Source organism: Ipomoea triloba, chromosome 9, assembly GCF_003576645.1.
Source record: "Ipomoea triloba cultivar NCNSP0323 chromosome 9, ASM357664v1".
Classification (NCBI taxonomy): Eukaryota; Viridiplantae; Streptophyta; class Magnoliopsida; order Solanales; family Convolvulaceae; genus Ipomoea; species Ipomoea triloba.
In genome coordinates, this window is record NC_044924.1 from 2,051,812 (window position 1) to 2,074,948 (window position 23,137).

General features: G+C 39.6%; 6 protein-coding genes across 8 annotated transcripts in view; 4 read left to right on the forward strand and 2 right to left on the reverse strand.

Moving 5' to 3' along the window:
* The window catches only part of LOC116030041 (polyadenylate-binding protein 2-like), a 2,423-nt gene extending 1,905 nt beyond the window's left edge, over nt 1-518 (forward strand). For both annotated transcript variants that reach the window (XM_031272139.1, XM_031272140.1), the window contains exons 5-6: nt 60-187; nt 267-518. In XM_031272139.1, coding sequence (XP_031127999.1) covers nt 60-187; nt 267-315 — 177 coding nt within the window. In that variant the 3' untranslated portion in view covers nt 316-518. The remainder of the gene's footprint in view (nt 1-59; nt 188-266) is intronic.
* A 598-nt stretch (nt 519-1,116) lies between these two features.
* LOC116030349 (phospho-2-dehydro-3-deoxyheptonate aldolase 2, chloroplastic-like) lies at nt 1,117-4,230 on the forward strand. The gene is made up of 5 exons (XM_031272576.1): nt 1,117-1,683; nt 2,279-2,556; nt 2,649-2,925; nt 3,224-3,469; nt 3,701-4,230. The coding sequence occupies exons 1-5, from the start codon at nt 1,183-1,185 to the stop codon at nt 3,950-3,952; spliced, it is 1,554 nt and encodes a 517-aa protein (XP_031128436.1). The 5' UTR covers nt 1,117-1,182; the 3' UTR covers nt 3,953-4,230.
* A 1,178-nt stretch (nt 4,231-5,408) lies between these two features.
* LOC116030352 (7-deoxyloganetin glucosyltransferase-like) lies at nt 5,409-7,453 on the forward strand. The gene is made up of 2 exons (XM_031272578.1): nt 5,409-6,046; nt 6,459-7,453. Exons 1-2 carry the CDS (start codon nt 5,497-5,499, stop codon nt 7,394-7,396), a joined length of 1,488 nt encoding a protein of 495 aa, XP_031128438.1. The 5' UTR covers nt 5,409-5,496; the 3' UTR covers nt 7,397-7,453.
* LOC116030350 (7-deoxyloganetin glucosyltransferase-like) lies at nt 7,432-10,186 on the reverse strand. Its single transcript, XM_031272577.1, has 2 exons — nt 9,578-10,186; nt 7,432-8,527 (listed from the first exon to the last, which is right to left on the reverse strand). Exons 1-2 carry the CDS (start codon nt 10,110-10,112, stop codon nt 7,545-7,547), a joined length of 1,518 nt encoding a protein of 505 aa, XP_031128437.1. The 5' UTR covers nt 10,113-10,186; the 3' UTR covers nt 7,432-7,544.
* A 1,123-nt stretch (nt 10,187-11,309) lies between these two features.
* LOC116030498 (chaperone protein dnaJ A7A, chloroplastic-like) lies at nt 11,310-15,332 on the reverse strand. Its single transcript, XM_031272753.1, has 8 exons — nt 15,139-15,332; nt 14,529-14,643; nt 13,502-13,643; nt 13,320-13,377; nt 12,795-12,837; nt 12,594-12,642; nt 12,420-12,500; nt 11,310-12,327 (listed from the first exon to the last, which is right to left on the reverse strand). Exons 2-8 carry the CDS (start codon nt 14,633-14,635, stop codon nt 11,473-11,475), a joined length of 1,335 nt encoding a protein of 444 aa, XP_031128613.1. The 5' UTR covers nt 14,636-14,643; nt 15,139-15,332; the 3' UTR covers nt 11,310-11,472.
* Nucleotides 15,333-17,962: 2,630 nt separating this feature from the next.
* Nucleotides 17,963-22,553, forward strand: LOC116030204. Of its 2 annotated transcripts, none has more exons than XM_031272379.1 (5): nt 17,963-18,913; nt 19,661-19,799; nt 19,873-20,874; nt 21,598-22,036; nt 22,293-22,553. In XM_031272379.1, the coding sequence occupies exons 1-4, from the start codon at nt 18,093-18,095 to the stop codon at nt 21,985-21,987; spliced, it is 2,352 nt and encodes a 783-aa protein (XP_031128239.1). In that variant the 5' UTR covers nt 17,963-18,092; the 3' UTR covers nt 21,988-22,036; nt 22,293-22,553. The 2 variants fall into 2 exon arrangements, with proteins under 2 accessions (XP_031128239.1, XP_031128240.1); XM_031272380.1 differs by having other exon boundaries at nt 22,309-22,553.
* The last annotated feature ends 584 nt before the right edge of the window (nt 22,554-23,137 follow it).

The following is a 23,137-nucleotide window of genomic DNA, read 5'->3' on the forward strand; positions in this document are numbered from 1 at the left end:
CCCCCCCCCCCCCCCCTCCTCCCACTTGATTTTAGTATTCTAACTAACATTAATGGCAGGTATCAGCAAAGCGAACTAATATACCTGGCATGAAGCAGTTCCGGCCAAGGCGTCCCAATCCTTATATGGGCTTCCGGGGGAGGACACCATATGCAGCCCCGTTTTTCTATCCTCCTTATGGCTATGGGTAATGATAAACTGATATTGGGGTTGCTTTAGTTGTTTGAATGAAGAACAGTGAAACAATTTGTTCACTTGTGTTGCAGGAAGGTGCCTAGGTTCAGAACACCGATGCGATACAACCCCTATTTCTGAGGCTCAAATTCTGCAGATACAAATGTATGCTTCAAATGACCGATCAAGCACACACCCCCACCCCTGAAAGTCCCTCCTGAGGGTGTTTATTCTTACATTGAGCTTTCATGGGGCTTGGCTAATGCTGTAATGTGACTGACAGTCTTCATTCAACATTTTGTTTGGGTTGCATCTTCAAGAAAAAACCATTCCTTGCTCTTCTATTCCCACTTTTGCATATTCATTCTACTTCAAAGTTTCTTCATAGTGTTTAATTCCTCCAACCGGCTAAGGTCACAAGATGGGATTTATCTAACGCACATAAATAATAGATACAGGTTTCTTGGTCACTCTTTAAAAAAACATGAGGATAAAGTTATTGGATTAATTTTTTTTCACCATATGATATGGGACATTGTCATTCACATTAATATCAATCGATCATGAAATATTAAATATATAATCCAATTTAATCAAATTTATGCATCTATCAACTTAAATTTTATTTGGCTAATCGGTTCAAATAGGCCAATAAAATCACCACTCCTACCTAGAGCCTAGTAGTAAAATTTGTAATTACTTAAATTTTAATTGAAACTCGATGAAGGCTCTAATTGAAACTCGATGAAGGCTCTAGGGACAGAATATTGAACTTAGGCTCTAATTGAAACTCGATGAAGGCTCTAGGGACAGAATATTGAACTTACAATCAGTCCCGGTGAAACTAAAATTACCTAAATTAAAAAAAAAAAAAAAAAATTAAAGGAAAAATAAAGGATTTTTTTTTTTTTTTTCATTTTCTTATCCATTCTCTCTCCATATCTTGTTTCTGACTGAAGATCAGAGAATCCCAGAAGCTCAGAGTTGAGAATTGAATAGAAACAAGCCATGGCTCTAGCAGCCGCCTCCACCGCTAGCGGCAGCTCCGCCCTATTCGGCGCCAATTCCACCTTCAAACCTCCTTCCGTTATCCCTCTCCCCGCCACTCCCAACGCCAATCCAAAATTCAAGCCCAGAATCAAACCCGTCTCCGCAGTTCTATCATCCCCGTCACCGAAATCCGCCACACCGGATCCCGACGCAAGATGGGGCCTTAACAGCTGGAAATCCAAACCCGCTTTCCAGATTCCGGAGTACCCGAACGAAGGTGAGCTTGAATCAGTCCTCAAGACTCTCGAAGCCTACCCTCCGATCGTTTTCGCCGGCGAGGCCCGTAGCCTCGAGGAGAAACTGGGACAGGCGGCTATGGGGAATGCATTCCTCTTGCAGGGCGGCGATTGCGCCGAGAGTTTTAAGGAATTCAGCGCTAATAATATTAGGGACACTTTCAGAGTCATATTGCAGATGAGTGTGGTGCTTATGTTTGGGGGTCAAATGCCTGTCGTCAAGGTAATTTCACTTCTTCTTCTTCTTCTTTTCATTCTTTTGAATACATGTGCATTTTCTTCGAAAATTGGGTAATTTTATGATAAATTGTGGCATTTTACTAGTATTAGTTATTGTGTTTGGTAGTTGAAGACCTCTGCAACAAACATTGGAAAGTCTAGCATTGAACATCACTATGAGGTTCTAAATTTTTGGATGACGAGGGAAACTTTTTCCCGGCCACGTGAGGGTGTGCATTGAGTAAACTCTGCATTGTGACCATAGTGGTAAAGAGGGTGTGCATTGAGTAAACCCTGCATTGTGACCATAGTGGTAAAGAACTGCAAGAGGTAAACCAGCCTAAGTTGTCCATAGCAGGCCGATTCTAACCAATAAGGCCAATTAGCTACTCCTGCGAGAAAGCTAAACTTGTAACCTTGTGATTACTAAATAAACGGTCTGACCAACTTGGCTGGGGTTGCCCTTTTGAGGTTCTAAATTTTGTGACTGCAATATCAGTGGTCTTAAGGAATCAGGATATCAAAGCATGTTTTTTGCACACATACTGTGTTTTGGTACTGGAATTCTACTTGATGCTTGTGAGTGTGTTACTGGTTAGGTGGGGAGGATGGCTGGCCAATTTGCGAAGCCGAGGTCTGATCCCTTTGAAGAAAAGGATGGTGTGAAGCTGCCAAGTTACAGGGGAGACAATGTGAATGGAGATGCTTTTGATGAGAAATCAAGAGTTCCAGACCCCAATAGGATGATCAAGGCGTATACTCAATCTGTGGCTACGTTGAACCTACTCAGGGCGTTTGCTACTGGAGGTTATGCTGCCATGCAGAGAGTTAGCCAGTGGAATCTCGATTTTACAGATCATAGTGAGCAAGGGGATAGGTGTGCTTCTGTTAACTTGTTTGAACTATCCTTTTGTTAGTGAAATGTTTCTCGTTTTTGCTTTGGCACTGACAAATATTTGATGAATACAGATACCGTGAACTTGCTCACCGAGTAGATGAAGCAATGGGATTCATGGCTGCCGCTGGGCTTACACTTGACCATCCAATCATGACCACAACAGACTTCTGGACGTCCCATGAATGCCTACTCTTGCCTTATGAACAAGCGCTTACAAGGGAGGATTCAACATCGGGCCTTTATTACGACTGCTCTGCTCACATGCTTTGGGTCGGGGAACGCACAAGGCAATTGGATGGTGCACATGTTGAGTTCCTGAGAGGAGTTTCCAATCCACTTGGAATCAAGGTATTGTATGCTACTTTTTTTTTTTTTTGAATACTACTGACTCTATTACAATGCAGTATCTGTTCATAACTACTTTCTCAACCTATGAAGCACAATTGCACAAAGAGTCAATAACCTCCCACGTGAGGGAGTATTGTATGCTACTTTATGTAGAGTAGTATAGTTTCCTAATAACAGGGGGAAAACAAAGGTTTTAGCACTGGCATTATCTCATAGCTGTAATATGTGTCGTCCTTTGTGGCTTTGATACTCGAACAATACAGCTGGCGTAGTTAACACTCTGGATTTTCCGAGGCAGGTGAGTCAGAAAATGGATCCGAATGAGCTGGTCAGGCTTATAGATATTCTAAACCCTAAAAACAAACCGGGAAGAATAACAGTGATAGTGAGAATGGGAGCTGACAACATGAGAGTGAAACTTCCCCATCTGATCAGGGCAGTTCGGAGTGCAGGTCAAATTGTTACTTGGGTCAGTGATCCTATGCATGGGAATACCACTAAGGCTCCTTGTGGACTGAAAACCCGATCCTTCGATGCAATCAGGGTATTACACTCAGCCCTCTTCTTTTATGGCATCAAGTTTAACTTTTTATGACACGGGAACTCTTCAAAATTCCTTTAGTATTATTTGCATCCTTGATTACCGAAAAGAAATTCATTCGATATCAAATTGATGACACGCATTTGAAGTTAAATCATGTTTTTACTGCTGTAACAAAATCGCCACAACTCACAAGACTCACTTCTATGTTCACCATGTCTGTCCTCCTTGCAGGCTGAGCTTAGAGCATTCTTTGATGTACACGACCAAGAAGGGAGCTTCCCCGGGGGTGTGCATCTGGAGATGACTGGCCAGAACGTGACAGAGTGCGTTGGAGGCTCTCGCACAGTTACTTACAACGACCTAAGCTCGCGGTATCACACACACTGTGATCCAAGACTTAATGCTTCTCAGTCACTCGAACTGGCCTTCAACATCGCAGAGCGCCTCCGAAGAAGGAGGCTTGGATCTCTCTTCAAGCTGTGAAACCATTGGCCTTGCCTAACTGGGTCAGGTCTGGTTTTAGTTTGGGTAAGAGAATCAAACACCTATTTCACCATCTACAGTGGATTACCATATAAGATGCTATTGAACTTAGAAGGCTATGTATATGAAGCTTTCTTGAATTTAAGCCTCAACTATAAAGTCAGGTTGCAGTTTTGAAGTATGATGTTAGTAAGTACAGCAATAATCATCTGCTGACATTACTGGGTTTTGCTTAAATTATTACTTCCTATCAGAGTATTAAGTCATCTTTGTTATAAGTTCGGCATGCTTTGCTCTTACTTCTGGCATGGAAACGCAGTGATCACAATAGTTATATGCAAAAGCAGAAATGCAGAGAGTATATGGAGAAAAGTAGAAGAGAGAAATCTGAGAGAGAAAAATGCCAGCACATACTTTTTCATTAATAACTATTATATATAATACTGCATATTGGATTAGTGAGCTAATCCTGTACGGACATGTTATACACAAGTCAAGTCTGCGAATCCTATGTAGGTGATTATAGACCAAACTAAACTCCTAACACATAACTATTATCTGAAAGTGTGTTATGTCATAATAATACAAAAATTATATAAAATAAATAAATTGCATGTACAATAAATTTGACCGACAACACAATGTACACGTGTACAACATGCATATATTTGCATGCATGCTTGAGGATGGCTTTGACTTTGCCACCGGCCTTGCTGTGTCACGAACGTTTAGAAGGAGTTGGTGCATAATGAATATTCCCTCCCTATCAATTATATTGTTCAATATATATTATATTATATTCTCATCCATATATAACCACACACTGCTTGCATTATTAGGATTATTATTGTTATCAACTTACTTGACGTACAGAATGAGTCCAACTCAGAGTGACGATGATGAAAGCCGAGCAAACAACGTAACGTAATGTCCGGTCGGTTAGATTGGGCAGAATTAGGTTCTCCAATCAACCATACATTTCTTGTCCTTCAGTTTCCTGTAATCAATTCAACCTACTGTTACCAGGCTTCTCACGAAACAAAAATAATGTTGCAACCTACTGACACCTTTATCGCTTTAATTGTGAAAGGATAAGAATGAAGGAGTTGTCCCATTGGGTAGCTCAAATGATTGACTAATGTTTAGTCTTACTTTTAATAGGGATCGGATTTTGACCAATGAGGTGGTGAAGATTTCTTGTATTTAAAAGTGTACAACAACAAAAATCTGGTTTAATTTGAAGGAGTGGAAGGTAACTCCAGTTAAGTTAGTAATCACAAGGTTTAAGTTTGAGTTTTCGAAGCTATCTATTAGCCTTGGTTTTAGTTGATTAGCTATGAACAACCAGATTCGTATGTTTACCTCTTGTGATCCTTTGCTAGTTTATTAGGTTATAAGGCTAACTTTACTCAAAGCGCATTGTTATGTTGCAGGTTCTCATAAATTGAAGGAGTTGTTGGTTTGGCAAACATCAAAGCCAAATGACAGCAAATTAAAGGATTTGCATGCCTAATTGATGGAATTCATTCTATATATATATATATATGAATTGCTTTCTTGTTTCATTGATTTTCACAAAATTAAATCCCATGGCGCATCTCAATAAGCCTCATGCAATATGCATACCCCTTCCAGCCCAAGGCCACATAAACCCTATTTTCAACCTAGCCAAGCTCCTCCACTCTTCTGGTTTCTACATCACCTTTGTACACACACACTTCAACTACCACCGCCTCCTCAAATCCCAAGATCCGGCGACCCTCGCCGGCGTAGCCGATTTTCGATTCGAAACCATTTCCGATGGGCTGCCTGAATCTTGCCAGCGAGGGATTCTTGACCTCCCGGACCTTGTTGTCTCTTTGCCCATACATGGCCTCTCGTCGTTTAGAGATCTTGTGAAGACGCTCAACGCCGCTTGCCCGGAGGTGCCGCCGGTTTCTTGCATTGTTTCCGATGGTGTTATGAGCTTTACGTTGGAGGTGGCTCAAGAGTTTGGCATCCCTGAGTTGCTTTTCTTCACTCCTAGTGCTTGTGGCATGTTGGGTTATTTCCAGTTTGGTGAGCTTGTTCAAAGAGGCTATTTCCCTCTAAAAGGTATGTTAATCTTAAATAATTACTCTTTTGAAAAAATAGCTAAGTGGTCGATTAGCACCTAACACTTAAGCGGCCAATCGGGTTAATACAAAAATATTAAATATTAATTCAAAAAACATTTAAAATTTGAACAATTTAGAGTTATTTCGCTCAAAAAGATGTTATTTTGAGTGAAATAACCCATTAAAAAAAATAAGAACAGTAGCTAATAGGCCAATTAGGCAACCTAGTCGGTGCCTAAGAAGCTTAAGCGGTCAGCGCCTAAGTGTCGGCGATCTAGTCCACCGACAACCTAAACCACCTAGTATGGTGATACGCTAGGGGGTCGATCGACGCCTAGATGGGGTTTTTGCAACTGTTTTAGATTTCTCTAGTCTTTCTTTCTAAAGTGGAGATGATGATATACATGCAGATGAAAGTTGCTTAAGCAATGGATTTTTGGATACCAAGGTTGATTGGGTTGCTGCCATGGAAGGGGCTCGACTGAAACATCTTCCAACCTTCTGCAGAAGCACCAATCCTGCAGATCCAATGTTCAATTACAACAAGGTGCAAATCAGCAATCTCATGAAAACAAGAACCCTAATTCTCAACACATTCGATGACCTGGAAAAGCCAGTCTTGGATGCCATAAGACTCAAAATCCCAAACATTTACACCATCGGCCCACTCTCTCAGCTCCAACAACAATTCCCTGCAAAACTGGGCTCAGTAGACTCATCATCATCAAGTCTGTGGGAAGAAGATGACAAGTTCTTGGAATGGCTGGACAAGAGAGAACCAAGATCAGTTGTGTATGTGAACTATGGAAGCCTTGTAACCATGAATCCCCAACAGCTTAGTGAATTTGCTTGGGGATTGGCTAATAGTAAGTACCCATTCTTGTGGATAATCAGACCAGACCTAGTGGAAGGTGCCACTGAGGTCATATCTAATGATTTCTTGGAAGAAATCAAGGACAGAGGCTTGCTGCTAAGATGGTGTCCCCAAAAGGAAGTGCTGAGTCACGTTTCGGTTGGAGGGTTTTTGACACACTGTGGATGGAACTCGATACTGGAGAGTATTTCAGAAGGCGTGCCGATGATTTGTTGGCCGTTCTTCGCCGAGCAACAGATGAATTGCTTCTACTTGTGCAATCAATGGGGGATAGGGATGGAGATTGAGAGTGATGTGAAGAGGGAGCAGGTGGAGGGGGTGTTGAGGGAGTTGATGGAGGGGGAAAAGGGACAGGAAATGAGGGAAAAGGCCAGGGAATGGAAAATGAAAGTGGAGAAGGCAACACAGCCTGGTGGTTCATCTTACAATAACTTTGAAATGTTAGTAACACAACTCAAAAGCTATGCTATATGAGTGTATAATTGTACCCAATTTGTCTATCAACACAATTGAAATCAACCATGATACACAGAATTATATAGCTGAGAACACATAAACGCTTAACCTAATACACATGCACATAATATTTTAAAATAAGTACATCCAGAGCATATGCATTATGTTACGATGAATTTATAGGTTCAAGAAAATTGATAACATTCTTGACCAATTGATCCAAGATGAGATGGGAGGAGCCACCCACACCAACAGCCTCTTCTGCCTTCCTCTTAAACTCCCTAGCATTAACCTTCATCTCTTCACCCTTCTCCCCATCCATCACCTCCCTCACAACCTTCTCAACTTCATCCCTATCCACTTCACTCTCAATCTCCACCCCAACGCCCCACTCGGCGCAAGCAAGCCTGCAATTGATATGCTGATCGGCGAAAAAAGGCCAGCAAATCATAGGCACCCCGCTACTGATACTTTCCATCATCGAATTCCACCCGCAGTGAGTCAGAAACGCCCCCGTGGAGCGGTGCTTCAGCACCCGCTCCTGGGGGCACCAACGTAGGACTATGCCCCTCCCTTTGGTCTCCTCAAAAAACTCTCCTGGAAGGGCCGCACAAGATTCACCTATAACACCATCTGACCTAATTACCCACACAAAATTTTGCTCACTCTTTGCCAGTCCCCATGCGAACTCCATAAGCTGTTTATGTGTTATGACTGTGACGCTGCCAAAATTAACGTACACCACAGAACTGGGGGGCTTGGAATCCAGCCATTGAAGACAACTTAAGTCTTCTTTCCAGAGATTTGCCCCTAGGAACTTGAGAGTCCCGTGGTCTGGGAGCTGGTCGATTAGCAAGTGGAGAGGGGCAATTGGGTAAATTGGAGGGCACATTGCCGACAAAGATTCCAGGGTGTGATGTTCCAGGGAATCTAGAGTGTGGAATATGATTGCTGAAGCTTTTGTTAAGGCTCGTTTGGTTTCTGTATTGACGAAGCTCATAATGAAGGGATAATTAATCTCGTTGCTGATTAGGGCATAAGTGGGCAAGTCCCTTAGACGAATATTGCTTCTGCTGATTCCTGGAACGTCGAAGTCTGCTAAAACCCTGTCGGAATCCACCCCGGTCTTTAGTATGCCGCCATTTGAATCTGCGGCGGACCGTCAGTGTTAATAACAAGAATAAAAATAAAAAATGCTGTTGGTCAGAGTAGATTCTGTTTCCAGGCACATGTGACCATTTTTCAGCATCGAAAGTGAATAGTTAGAATTGATTATTTTCTATTTCAAAACCTAATTTTGTGAAGTTAATCTTGTAAATTTATCTTAGTTTTCTCTTTTATATATATATATCGTCTTCTTCTTCGGAGAAGATGACCAAGACTGACACAAGTCCCACTCCCACTTCTGTCTATGGTCAATATACGAGATGCTGACACAAAAACACATCTTCCAAATGCTTTATTTTTTCTTTTCACTTTAGTCCAACTTTTAAAGTTTCCCATTTTTGTCAACAACAATAAGTTGTTTTTTATTTCAGTCTTTGATCCAAATTTTCTTACCCTAAGGCCTTATATTCAAGCTCAATCATTAGCAGACCCATTAAATAGGAAGACCCTCCAGTGTCGGGGATTCCCACAATGAGCCAACCACATTTTGTTTAATTTCCATACATTATCGGTGTCAGACTCAATATTGTGTCATTGTTCATAATTTGTCCTGAATCAACTAAGTTGCATAAGCCGAAAAACACAATTTTCTAATCTCCCGAATCTATGACTTCAATAATTTGAATGCATAAGTTGTCTGTTATAGGTCAGATTGTCGTCACTAATGATTCCATTTGACTACTATGCTAATAATTGGAGGATTAAAATTGGAAGAAGAGCACTATTTTTGGGGTAAAAAATATAAATTTTACTACGCGCACTCTTTATTTTTACTCTCATTCTTATTTTTTAATGTAACAATTGATAATTAGTATTTAGTAATTCTCATCTGTAAATTTTTAAAAAATATATGAGAAAAAGTAAAAGTATAATAGAAGTAGTATTTTTCTAAAGAATAGACTCGGTCTATGAATTGATACTACAATGTAATAGGGTTAGTTATATTAAAAAAAAAAAAAAAAAAAAAAAGACTATCTTCCGGTTTCAATCTGTGAGAAGAGAGACTGAGTAACTGAGAGTGGTTTGGCTCACCTTTAAGAGGAATAAGACCCTTCTGTCTAAAACGCTCCAACAGTGCGTTACAGAAGAAGCTGCATGCAGTTGTGGGGCGGAAGGAGACGCCGGCGACACCGATCTCCTCGGCGGCCACGAGGCCGAACGACATTATATTGTCGGCGACGACGCACGTCACCGGAGGAGCGCCGGGCGAGGAATTTAGGTCAGACAGGAGCCGCAGAAACGGCGCCAGACAGTGCTTGCTAGTGGAATCGCAGAGAGACGGCACGTCCTGAGTGCAATTACCCTCCTCCTCGTCTTGCGGAGAACACAGCCCGTCCGGAATCGTCTTGAATTGGAAACCTAGAAGGCCGTCGAGGGAATGGCGGCCGGAATTCGCCCTGAGGAGGCGGCGGTGATTGTACTCGGTGTTGACGAAGGTTATGTGGAATCCTCTGTGGTGAAGGAGGATTGCGAGCTTCAGCATTGGATTCACATGGCCTTGCGCCGGAAATGGCAGGCAAACTGCGTGCTGCAGCTTTCCGCCATTGCACCTCGCTTCGGACTCCATTTTAGATCTGCGGGCGGTTTCGTGAGAGAATTATTGAAAGAGAAACGGACGAATTCAAATGTTACGTTACTGACAATAATGTTTATGGAGGAACTTGTGACACCATTCACAGCTCACGTGAATAGTGTAGATTATCATTTTTTTAAATAAATTTTATTTTGAATAGAATTCAGACATGTGATCGCTTTCCATTCTTTATTTGGAGAAACATGGCATAGTGGTCCACTGTTAATTTGTTATGAGGCCATCACTATTAAAGAGATTTTGGCAAGATTTTGGAAGAGTAAAATTTAAGGGAGTATTTAAAAAATATGAGAGGTGGACTTTTGGTCATATTTTTCTCCTGCAACGAAGAAGAGGAGATTTTGACAGGTCCTGTGGGTTCCAGGCGGGCACGTAAATATTACTCCGTATTATTTTTAGTTTTTTATTGTGTTTTTTTTTTTCCACTCTCATTTTCTCTTTCATAATCACACTTAAAAAAATTTCTCAAAAACCACACCAAAATCTGCACTATTGAGGAAAGCCTTATGATATTATCGTACCACCGTGACAAATTATTGTATGGACCATGAATGTAATATACATTTTTAATATGTTAAAAGTATATTATTTGTGTATTGAATGTACATTATTTGACTATATATAAAAAATTATATACATTAGTATATTAATTTTTTTTTTTGTTATGATTGATGTTGGTACATGAAAGGATGGTTGTACTATCATGCCCCCACAGCTCATATTTCTGGAGGTACATACAGCTCTAAACATCTGACACTGCTGTGCAGTTATCAAGTACAATGCATTTCTCTGGTAAATAAATTGAGCATCAAAGTTGTATAACAAGGGGTGGTGGCGCAGTTGGCTAGCGCGTAGGTCTCATAGCTCTTGAGTTATCCTGAGGTCGAGAGTTCGAGCCTCTCTCACCCCACAATAATTTTAATTACTGTTTTGGATTATTCTGAGTTTGAGCCCCGTGTTGAATCATTTTTACTCGAATGAACTAAATCAGACACATACTCAGATTAATAGAACCAAACACAACATATTAGTCATACAGTGATGGAATCATTTTACTTGAATTAACTGAATCGGACATAGAATGGAGTATATATAGACAAGATTCTTCAGTATTTTGCAGACCTGCAGCATTGTTCAAATGAGCATAAAATCAAGAAGGCAAGGGAGAGAATATGCTGGCCAAGTCATGGAATTTGTATAGAAGACTAAACAATATTACATGATACAGAATAAATCATCAAAATTTTCCTACAATTTAATGTAGATCAAGGGATAAAAAAAAGTCAATCATTCCAAGGACAATTCATAAGAATAGGCATTATCATGTTGTGTTTTACTATCTCCTGCTGCTGTTTGGAGTTTTGGACTTTGTCAAATTGGCAAGTTCTTCTATGAGTTTTCTCTCTTCGCTGCTAAGCCGTTTTGGGATCTCGACTTGGACTCTAACTAACTGATCGCCCCTCATGTTGGGTTTGTTGAGGTAAGGCACACCTTTTTTGGCCATTACTAGCGTCGTCCCTGGTTGAGTGCCCTGGGGAATCTTTAGATCCACCATGCCATCTACTGTAGGAACCTTCATTGTTGTTCCCAAAATGGCATCGATGTAAGAAACCTTGCAAGTGTAGAGAATATTGGTGTCGTCCCTTTTCAGTACAGGATCGGGTAAAACTTCTATGATCACAAAAAGATCCCCGGGGGCACCACCTCTCCTCCCTGCATTGCCTTCAGACCGAACCCTCAAACGGCTGCCAGAGTCTACCCCAGGGGGAACTTTAAGGCTGATTCGTTTTGACTTCCTTACTCGCCCATCACCTCCACATGTGTTACAGGGAGTAGAGTTCTCTCCGGTCCCACCACAAGACGAACATGTCATCACTTGTTGGAAGACACCTAGAGGGGTCCTTGTTGATGACACGACTTGTCCTTGACCACCACATGTGCCACATGTTGTTGCCTTAGTGCCAGGTTTGGCACCAGATCCATCACAGGTGCTACAGCTCTCAAGCCTACTAATTTCAATCTCCTTCTCAACCCCAAATATGGCTTCTTTGAAATTTAAAACCAGATTACACGCCTGATCTTCACCTTCCATGGCTCTGTTTCGTGAACCTCTTCCCCCCATTCCCATGCCACCCATACCTCCCAAGCCATCAAATAATGAGTCAAATAAATCGAAGGGATTGCTGAAATCCTGTTAATGAGAAAACATGTTACTAAAATGGAACATATGATCATATGCTGAAATATCTATTTTTTTTCCTTTATAAAAGGAAAAGAACTTACCCCCATACCCATGCCGGCACCTTTGAGACCAGCCTCACCATACCTGTCATAAATTGAACGTTTCTCATCATCCGACAATACCTGTTCACAAGTTTTCCCATTAATGCTAAATTTCCATAGGGCACTATTGCAATAACCCTGAATGAATCTGCGTATAATTATCAACAATTTTACCTCATAGGCATTGCTGATCTCCTTAAATTTCTGTTCCGCTCCAGGTTCTCTGCAGGAAAGAAGGAATAAGTTTAATGGGCATCTTGTATGTCAACAAAGAAATAACAAGCATTGTAAATGAAACTTATTCATGAAGCAGCAGAACTGTGAAGAATACCACAAGAAAAGGCATAGTATCTGAGCTTTAACGTATCAACTTACTTGTTTACATCAGGATGATAGCTCCTAGCAAGTTTTCGATAAGCTGGCACAAAAATAAAATTAAAGAAAAAAATTAAAAGGAAGAGGATAAGTAGTGCATGACAATTCCAGTTCCTTAGCATTGTACACAGAGTTACTATTTGTAAATAGATCATTCACACATACAGCACAATAGCACATAAACATATATACAAGTATGAGCATGGATGAAGGTTCTGAAGGATATCTAGTAATAAGGGTCCACCGGACTGTGACTACTTGAGTGTAAAGGGTTTATAAGAGCTAAAATTGTATCCAAATAACTCACACAATAATTAACAGAACTAGCAGAAGGCAAACAGTATCTCAAGATGACTACATGGAGGTGTGTGTGTGTATGCCTTTGTAGGTTTGGGGGAGAGGGCAGTGGGGAGAGAGTTCACAGTCTAAAAGATCAGGCACATTAAATGCAGTCATCACTGGAAATAACAAAATTAAAAAAAAAAAAAAAAGAGAATATAAGATTGTAAAGAGTAAAGCATTTACAGCTCTTGATTTCAGATTTACTCGCATTTTTTGACACGCCAAGAACAGAATAGTAATCCTGCAACAATGCAATATAGTATATCAAAATGTGACACATTGAAGGTATACATTGGAGGGACAGAATGAAAAGTTTTAGCAGTAACAATCACAATGTAGCAAAAGCAATCTGTATTGCATCTTACTTTTTCTGCTCTAACAATGAGAGAATGCCCTCTTCTTTGACATGGATTTTTGTATGATGATAAATTGAAAAGCCCATGCAGTGATTGATGACCAAGAGAACTTGAATTAGGTAAAGGCAAAGCCCTTATCTTGCTTGAGAAACTGCATATAAGAAAATGAGGTTTTTAATCATCTAGCATAGAAAAATTTTAAGGATTGTGAATCAATTCATCCAGAAATAGGCATGTGTGTTTTGTGAAGGGGAAACTTAAATCAGGGTATAAACTACAGATCTAGGAGCCTACATTTTTTAGGGGAGAAACAATAAACATGTGATTCACAAATCATTAGGAGTGAGTTATGATTCTTATCATTATAGCCCAGGCACATACTTTTTTAGGGAGAAGCATTTATAAATAAGTATCATTACTTCAGACACGCAGCCATTCCTATTGGCCATCTTTTTCTTGATTACTTTTATTGTTCTATCACATGCAAGTGAAATAGTAAATATAAAGGGAGATAAGAACAAAATTTTATCTTAACTTGCAAAATAAGAGAACCAAATGACAAAAATTCATTTTATTTTGTACTATGCAATATACTCTGTACATATTCAACCATAGCCTTATGTCTTAATTTATGTAGACATGCCAAACCAAAAAGCCAAACATATAGAAATACATGTCAAAATGAATGAAAGCATAGCATGAAAGAATGGAGAACACAAAACAGTAAGAAAACTATGCACAATTCCTTGCCATTATGCAATTTGACCAAGCAATAAAGTTATTAAGATTCAAGTTCAATCCCTCATATGAGTGTGAATCAAGGAATCAAGGATTGAACATAGAATGAATTGACAGTTGATATAACAATTTGTTATCTCAACAAAATGGTTACACCAAATGCAGAAATGGAATAACAGCCAGATCCAGGATCAGCCTGCCATTACTTCTGGAGGAAATTTTGATAGAATCGAACTGTAACTCTGTAAGGTATAACTCCAAAATAATACTCCAGGTTTCAAGAAAAGTACGTGCTCACCGAAGTGAAGATGCTGATAAGTAATTTGTAATAGAAGATTTTGTTACAAGCTGAGGCTGAGCTCCACAACGAGCCACCCATGTACTTCCACAAGTTATGATTGCCATTCAATATACTGCAAGTAAAACAAAATAGAGATGCTGAAACGTCTTTTTGAGTCAAATCAAAACATGCAGTCCATCCAAGATAAACAGCAAAAGTATTGGTACATATCACCCAGCATTCATTGACACTATAGCCTATGAACTACTCTGCAAACAAATTATAACACAAAACATTTTTGTCATTTCTAAAAGTCTAAAACCCAACTAATTCACACTCCCACACCTATCACCAAACACATTCAATACCACTAAATAGCACATATCCAGGGACAGGAAAGCAGAAACACACTATATTGCAATGGAAAGGATAACACTCAGAAGCAAACAACAAAATCCGAACTATAACATACAATTTCCATTTTCCAACACTATTTTCAGCAGAAAAATGATACAATTCATATACAAAAAGCACAATTGAAAACAAACAAAAGCGTTAGAATTGAATACATAGGTATTGCCGTACAGGTACAAGGAAGAAAGAAAGTGGTTGAACGGAAGTTACGGACCTGAAATCGTACTAAACAACCTTTTTTCCCGTTTCTATTGTTGTTGCTATATATTTTGAATAGATTGCTACCGGCGGTGAAGCTCCGGCAAGCGGAGGAGATATTGAGCGGTGAGTGAAAGTACGCGACAGCGTGTGCCGAGGATGAGGCTCCAAAGGAGGGAGAACGCCGAAGGCTCTCGAGAAGTCTCATATACTACAGCGTTAGAAGTGTATTGTAACGGATTGTGAGCCGTTGATGGTGGTTTGAGATTTTATCATGTGAAACCAACGGTGATTAGAAGGGTAGTTGTGGTGTTATCAAGGGGTACGGATGTAGCGTATATTACGAATAGGAGGGAGAAGGCGGATCTTTGGGCCAGCCTATGAAACTTTGGGCTGGGCTTCCACATAAAATATCTTTCACTGTTTTTCTTTTTTTTGAAAAATATGAAGTACTACTTGTAATTTCAAGTGCTATTCCCTCTCACAAAATGTTAATGTTGACACTTTTTTTGGACTCATGGGTGAAGATAATTAATCATGACTTAGAATGTTGGGCTATGAGCTTTATATCTTTGACGCTTTAATGAGTGGGATTCGCTACCACAAGTGTTAAATGTGTTTGTTTTTGTCATTATCTTTTTAAAAAAAAATATATCAAAAAATGTAACATTTAGAACGTAGAAGTATACTCGCTAGAACACTTCGAATCTTGGATGATGAAAATGTATAATTTTAAATTACAAGTGTAACATTGTACTGTTGGATTTTGAATTCATGATGTTAAGACTAAACACTCGACAAATACAATTATGATGAGTATAGTCAAACAAATTGACTTGTGTAAATTAGTCCCAAAAAAATACTGCATTGTTGTATTTATATTGGCATAAATGTCTATATGCATTTACAAGTTTATAATGTGCATAGATTTTCATAGAGTTTTAGTATCACTGAAAATAATTGCTTGTTATGGAAATGTAATGTGTCACTATTTATCACAATAAATGAGTTTTAATCTAGATTTAGATGTGATTAATAGGAGAAGATTAAATGACTCATAGTAGTCGATGCTTGCTTCAACTTTCTAGATCTCCGCATTGTCGGCTTTCTCTTGGCACAACACATGTCCAAGGCCATTGTGTTTTGTCATAGAATGAGGTGCTAATGTAACGCCCATGGAACTTTGATACGCATTTATGAGGTTTGCTACATTGCTCTAGAGTCTAGAGCTTTCTAGCACTTGTAAATAGCATCTCATGGTATAATATTTAGAAGCATGTACATAACACTAGTAGTAGGAGGGACTTGTATAATATTCTAGAACTTTATAAAACACATAGTTTTGTATAGTAATTTAGGGAGTGTTCTAGAGAGTAATTAATAGCAATAGGATTAAGTAAATCTCCACCCTCCGTTGAGGAGGTAGATAGGTATAGATACCCATCATGGAGCTCATTTGTAAACAGCCTCTAAAATCCAACAATTCAAGGAATCTGAGTTCCTAATAAGCTTCCGAGTTCTTTCTTTTCAAAGTAGTGTCTTACTTACTTACATATTCACCCCATCATTTATTTAGCGTCACTTATGATGGTGATGTTGTTAGTGAGAACGAGTCTGTGACACGTCAGTGACACTAAGCTGTAACTGAACATATAACGTATGAGTCTATGACACTAAGCTAGAGATCAGATAGACATATAATGTATGCGTAAGCATATTATTAAGTATGATGGTGACACCGTCAATGAGAACAAGTTCGTGACGCTAAGCTATAGCTGAACATATAATGTAACTGGACATATAACGTATACGTGACTTAGCTATTGCGAGGAAAAAACGAGTTTATGAAACTAAGCTAGAGATAGACATATAACATATGCGTAAGCATATTATTAAGTATGATGGTGACGTTGTTAGTGAGAACGAGTCCATGACGCTGAGCTGTAACTGAACATATAACGTAGTTGAACATATAACGTATGAGTCTGTCTATGACACTAAGCTAGAGATCAGATAGACATATAACGTATGAGAACAAGTTCGTGACGCTAAGCTATAGCTGAACGAGTCGAGTCCATGACACTGAGCTATAATTGTGGAAGTCTCGCTAAGCTATAGCTGAACGAGTCGAATAAAACGTATGAGAAACGTATCAGATAGACATATAACGTATGAGAACAAGTTCGTGACGCTAAGCTATAGCTGAACGAGTCGAGTCCATGACGCTGAGCTATAATTGTGGAAGTCTCGTCGAGTCCATGACGCTGAGCTATAATTGTGGAAGTCTCGTCGAGTCCATGACGCTGAGCTATAATTGTGGAAGTCTGGCTCTGATACCAAATTAAAGCATGTGCTCCATCTCAACTAAAAGTCTAAGCTGATAGTTGGACTGCACATATTATATTTATGCTCGCACATATAACTAAGTATGAGATAATTTGAAGTTACTCATCCATAAAATTCATAGTTATTATAAATAATACTCCTTATAAAGAAAAAAGATAAAAGAACACATTTACTCCTATATTTTTGTAATTTGAAAATATATTACAGATTATATAAAATAAAAAATAAAAAATATACAACAGATTAATTAAATATTTATTTACAAAATTAGATCAAATAAATTGAGACACATATTATAATTTATATAATTATATCCTATCTTTAAGACATAAAAAAAATTTAATAGGTTCAATTTTTATTTTAATTTAAGGAGTATTTAATTTATTAACGGATTATTTATTTATTTATTACGGAGTATGTTGGAACAGTAAATTATACACTAATTTGGACATACAGCTGTCTACTTTTCAGACATGCGCCACCTGTAACTGCCCATCAACGTTCAACGCCATAGTCTACCCCGGCCTGCCGCTCACTCTCTCTGCTTCACCTTTACTCCTATGGTGTAATTTCTGTACTGTTTTTACTTTTTGCTCTCAAATTCCCGCCGGAATAGTCGCCGAAATGACGTCGGCTACGACAAATCCGCCGCAGTTATGCGGGTCGGGGGCCGACGCGATTGCTCACGTCGACCTAAACAGGCTCGCTCAGGCTGAGCTGCTTGCGCTCTCCCACTGCTCCGCCTCCGCCTTCGACGCTCGCCGCACTCAAGACCTCGTCCTCCCCCAAATTGACCGCTCGCTGTTCAATGAATCCGCCGGCAGCAAGCGCCAGACCTACTCCCGCCTCGGCCGTCACCACCACCGCACTCACCTCCCCGGCCGTCTCCCCTCCGGTTCGAGGACCAAACCTAATTCTTCATCCGACCCTGATAACCACGCTATTCTTCACTACCTCAAATACTTTTTCCAAAATCCCAATTCCGACTCCCCGCCACCTCCTCCTCCTAAGCAGCCGGCTCTTGCGGTTGATCAAAAGCTGGTGTCAGGACTTCCGCAAACGACGGGGCTTCCGGTGCATGCAGGGGACGGAAAGAGAAAACAAGGCGCCAAGGCCGATGGTAACGGTAATAGGAGGTTACAAGAGAATTTGGAATTGGAGCTCGTGAATAAGAATGGCGTGGTGGTGGATTTTGCGGCACTGGAGAATAACGGAGATGAAGTATACAGTGAGGAATTGAGGAGGAGAACTGTTGGACTCGAGAGCGAGGATGAGGTTTTAGGTTTTGTGAGGAGCTTGGAGGGCCAGTGGTGTAGCAGGAGGAGGAAGAGGAAATATGTTGATGCTAGCGATTTTGGGGACGCATTGCCCGTTGGCTGGAAGCTCTTGCTAGCTCTTAGAAGACGGGATGGTCACGTCTGGGTTTATTGCCGCAGATACATAAGGTATTCCTTGTTTTATGCACTTTTGCATTTCCTGCAATACATTGTTGGACATTTGGTTTCATATATGTTCATGTTTAACTTCTGTAGTTTGTATTTGTAATAAATCACTGATCATTTCTGGCAAGAGCAATCCCTAGCATTGAATTGGTTTGTTTATAAAGTCTGCAACTTATGCACAGGAATGCATAGCTAATACTCCTAATGATTAGCCTCACCATTTATGTTAATGCAAGGCAGGGTTCTATGATTCATGAAAATGTTGTCATCTTCATTGCTCATGCTAGCTCTCTGGAAGTAATTCACTATCATATTGCATGTCTGGCCATTTTGTTACACCTAGAGGATGATCTGGAAGTAATTCACTAACTCACCAATTCTTTGAATCTTGAAAGTTAGATATTTGTGTATTTATCTGTATAGAAATTATGATCTGTCACCTGTCACAAGGATTGATGTCTTGCCAAAAAAAAGAAGGATTAATGTAACGTTTATAATCCCATATGATCAAGATTGGTTCATATTTCCTTTGTCTTCAAATAATTATAGGTAAAAGAGACAACAATAGTTCCAAGTTGGCAAGGTCTGAATTAATCTTAAACACTAAAAAGTTTGGATTATGATGGGTGCAACTGGAGCAATGAGCTTTTGCCAATTTCTGTTTTAAACTATCATTTACTAATTTCTCCAAATATGTGTTATGCTCTCTTCTTTGCTAGCTGCCATGTGACCTTCGTCTCTATTTTTTAGCCCTACTGGTCAACAGTTTCTATCATGCAAGGAGGTAGCAGCCTTCCTGCGGTCCCATTTTATGTCCCTTGATGCAAATCGGTTCGTGGATCAGAGATCATCCTCCATTATACAACTGAATGGTCCAAACTCAGAAAATGTAAGTATCTCACATTCTTTAGCAGCTTCATATAGTGATGATACTCTGCAGCGCATTAACAGAGACACTTCAGAATGTAGGTTCTTTCCATGGTGATGATACTGGCAGTCGTGACTTAGTTGTCCATTCAAGTCTACCAAGTTCAACAACTGAGACACAGGGGAATGAACTTTGCTTGATGGGGATTGATAATCTTCCTGATGTTCAAGTTAAAGACCTCTTTGAGTGTTATAAATGCAACCTGACATTTCATGACAAAGGTGCATATTTGGAGCATCTTTTCTCATTTCACCAGCAGACTACAAAAAGGATTAGGGTTGGGCCATCTGTTGGCGAGGGCGTGATAATTAAAGATGGAAAGTATGAATGCCAATTCTGCCACAAGGTATTTGATGAAAGGCGTAGTTACAATGGCCATGTAGGAGTCCATGTGAGAAACAATAGTAAAGGTTCTGAAGGATTATTTGCTGTAGCTGCAGTGCAGAAGAGCATTGATACTCCATCCCAGAATGTTTTGCCTTCAACAACCTCTAAAATGGACGCTTTAATTGAAATTGCTCAGAATTCTATTTCAGAAACTGCAACAGCTAAACCTCCTGACATATCCACCATTAACCCATTACCTGGTACTGTAAACTCAAAAGAAGTTGTGACTGCCAATACTGATCAAGAAATGGATCCAAGAACTGATCCAAAAGAGGTGGATTTGGTAGATTCCAAGGCTGAAAGCACTTTGGATTGTGACTTAAATCAGCATGATAAAGAAAACATGCAAACAGAAGATGATGGAATTGTGAAGAGTGGTGAAACACAGGTTGTCGAGATTAATCTGACAGAAGCTCCAAAAGATAACTCTGAGCATACTGAGGCTAGTAACATACAAAGAGATGATACTGCAGAGCAGGATGTAGGCCTTGGAAACAGGCAGACTGAGCCAAATAATAGTAATGCCATAGCAGAGACTGTGGAGTTGACTCTTGAGAAAAATGATTTCCAGGAAGGGGTAACTGACTCTTCAATGCCCATTTTGGAACCATTAAACTACTTCTCTACCTTTGCAGCTGAGTCAAATAAGGTAATTGAGATTCTTGCATCTAGATCATCTATGCCAAGGCACCCTTCTTTTTGAGGAAGTGCCACTTTGGGCTAGCTTTTCGTGTGTGTTTTATGGAGTGCTGGTTGTTAATCATTTCTACTTATCACACCAATATGTATCCCTAGTTTGGAGCCTTGGCCAATTCTTCTTGGTTCTGAATCATTTCCTTGAGTCATTTAGGTGTGAAATGAAACCCCTTTAATACATTGGTAAATTTGAGGTTTAGTCTTTTTCATATCCAATTGCAATTTCTAGAGATAATATGTAAGATAATTGTGAGCGGATTGTTCACTTGCAGATATTTTTGTTTAATATCCACTTGTTGTCAGAACAGGTCAACAGGCACTCCTGTTTTGTCAACTCACTATTGATGTAAGAAAGATACCTAGTGCACACAACGACTTTGGCATCAAAAGAGAACTGAGAGGATCAAAATAGCCTGCCCTACTAGATCCATGTGGCGAACCCAAGTAGATTGGGATTAATCCTTAATTTAGTTTTAGAATTTTTCTAAAAATTTTGAGGCATCTATGTTCTTCTATCATATCCTAGAATTTTACATAAATTTGTCAAATATGAGGTGTATCATTGGATCAAGAATTTGGGTTTAGAAAGTTTGCTTATTTTCTTGCTTCGTATTAGTTATTCAAGCAATGATCTGATTTGATGAGGTACCAATCTAGTTTTGTGTGCTCATATCAGGAACAGGATGAATTTTCTGTGTTGAAGCTTGGAAATGAAACAGGCTTTGAGGAGCTGACGTTGGATGATATAGAACCATTTAAATATGACTTTTCTGAGGGGCAAGTGTCCCCATCTTTGCCTGGAGTCTCTGTGGGTTTGGATAATGGTTCTGGGATGGAAGAGACTTTTAACTCCTCCCTTGGATTTGGTTCAGAGGAAGCTGTCTTAGGAATGGCTAACGCACATCAGCTTATAACTGTGTGTGTATGGTGCAGATCGGAGTTCATTTTGGAAGCTTTTGAATCAGAAACTCAGTCAGATTCAATTGGATACATGTGTCCAGAATGCAAGGCCAAAATTTCTGGGCACTTGGACAGTGGTCTTTCCATGGGTTCTCATGGATTCTGATCTATGTTGATGTCATATCTGTGTAGTGCGAAATATCCTAATTTACAAGGTATTTCTCTCCTGTAGTCCTGTTAAATAAATAGTTACTTTTTCCTTCAGTTCTGATATTGCATAATAGATAAGTCTCTGATTTATACTACTACTACGTGATTTATATTCCACCGTCACCGTATTCATTTCGTGGTAAATCTAGACCAAGGATGCCATTTCTATGCGAGAAGTTCATTTTCACTACAGCCACTACCCTCTAGAACAGTGCAGAGTTGTAGTTCACCATTGACCATTTTCATTGGTTTTCATTGCAGAGTGGCAGAGTGGCAGAGTGGCAGAGTGCTATACTTGATGCGAGAGGCAAAGCGAACGTGGGGAGACGTTGTAACTATCTCTGCATTGTGCATGTTAGGTTTATCGATGGCAGTAGAGTAGGGTTTTAGAACAAGGATTGGTGCAGACTATATACAGAAATCTAAAGTATGTCTTCTAAATATAATGTAGATATATCCATCCATTTACATCCTCTCATGCCTCACTTTCTGATGGTCATATTTCAATATTCACCATCCCTATCCTCTGCATTCTCCAGTGCTAAATGCCATTATTTTTTTTTATAATCAAAAGTGATCCATAAATGTGAGCATCTGATTCCTTGCACTATATGTGGACCTTTTGCCAAAGTGATTTTGCCTCTGAGTTTATCATTTCCTTACATCATAGAGAAGCATCTCAATTAGTGAGATTAAGTTTAGAGAAGTTTTTGGTGCTAATTGGGGTTGGTAAAAATCAAACTTGTGGCTTTTTTTAGTGTATTTGGTCCAAAAGGCATCATGGTTGTGGTGGTGAGCTATTACTCAAAGGTGCATTTTGGATGAAGTTCATTTTGTGACCTTAACTGACAAAAGACCACAATAAGATAAAAAAGCTTAAGGTATCCATAGTTGACTGATTTAAACTAAGAAGACTAATAGACAGTTCTTACAGAAAATTAAACTTGAAATTTTGTAATTACTAAGTCACTATCCGACTAACTTGGTTGAGGTTACTCTGATGATAATTGATAACCAGACTATTCTTAATTTAAATCTTATCGCTCTACCCACCACCCTTATTCTCCGATTTGGTTGTACAATTGTACCCCCATCCACCCCCCCCC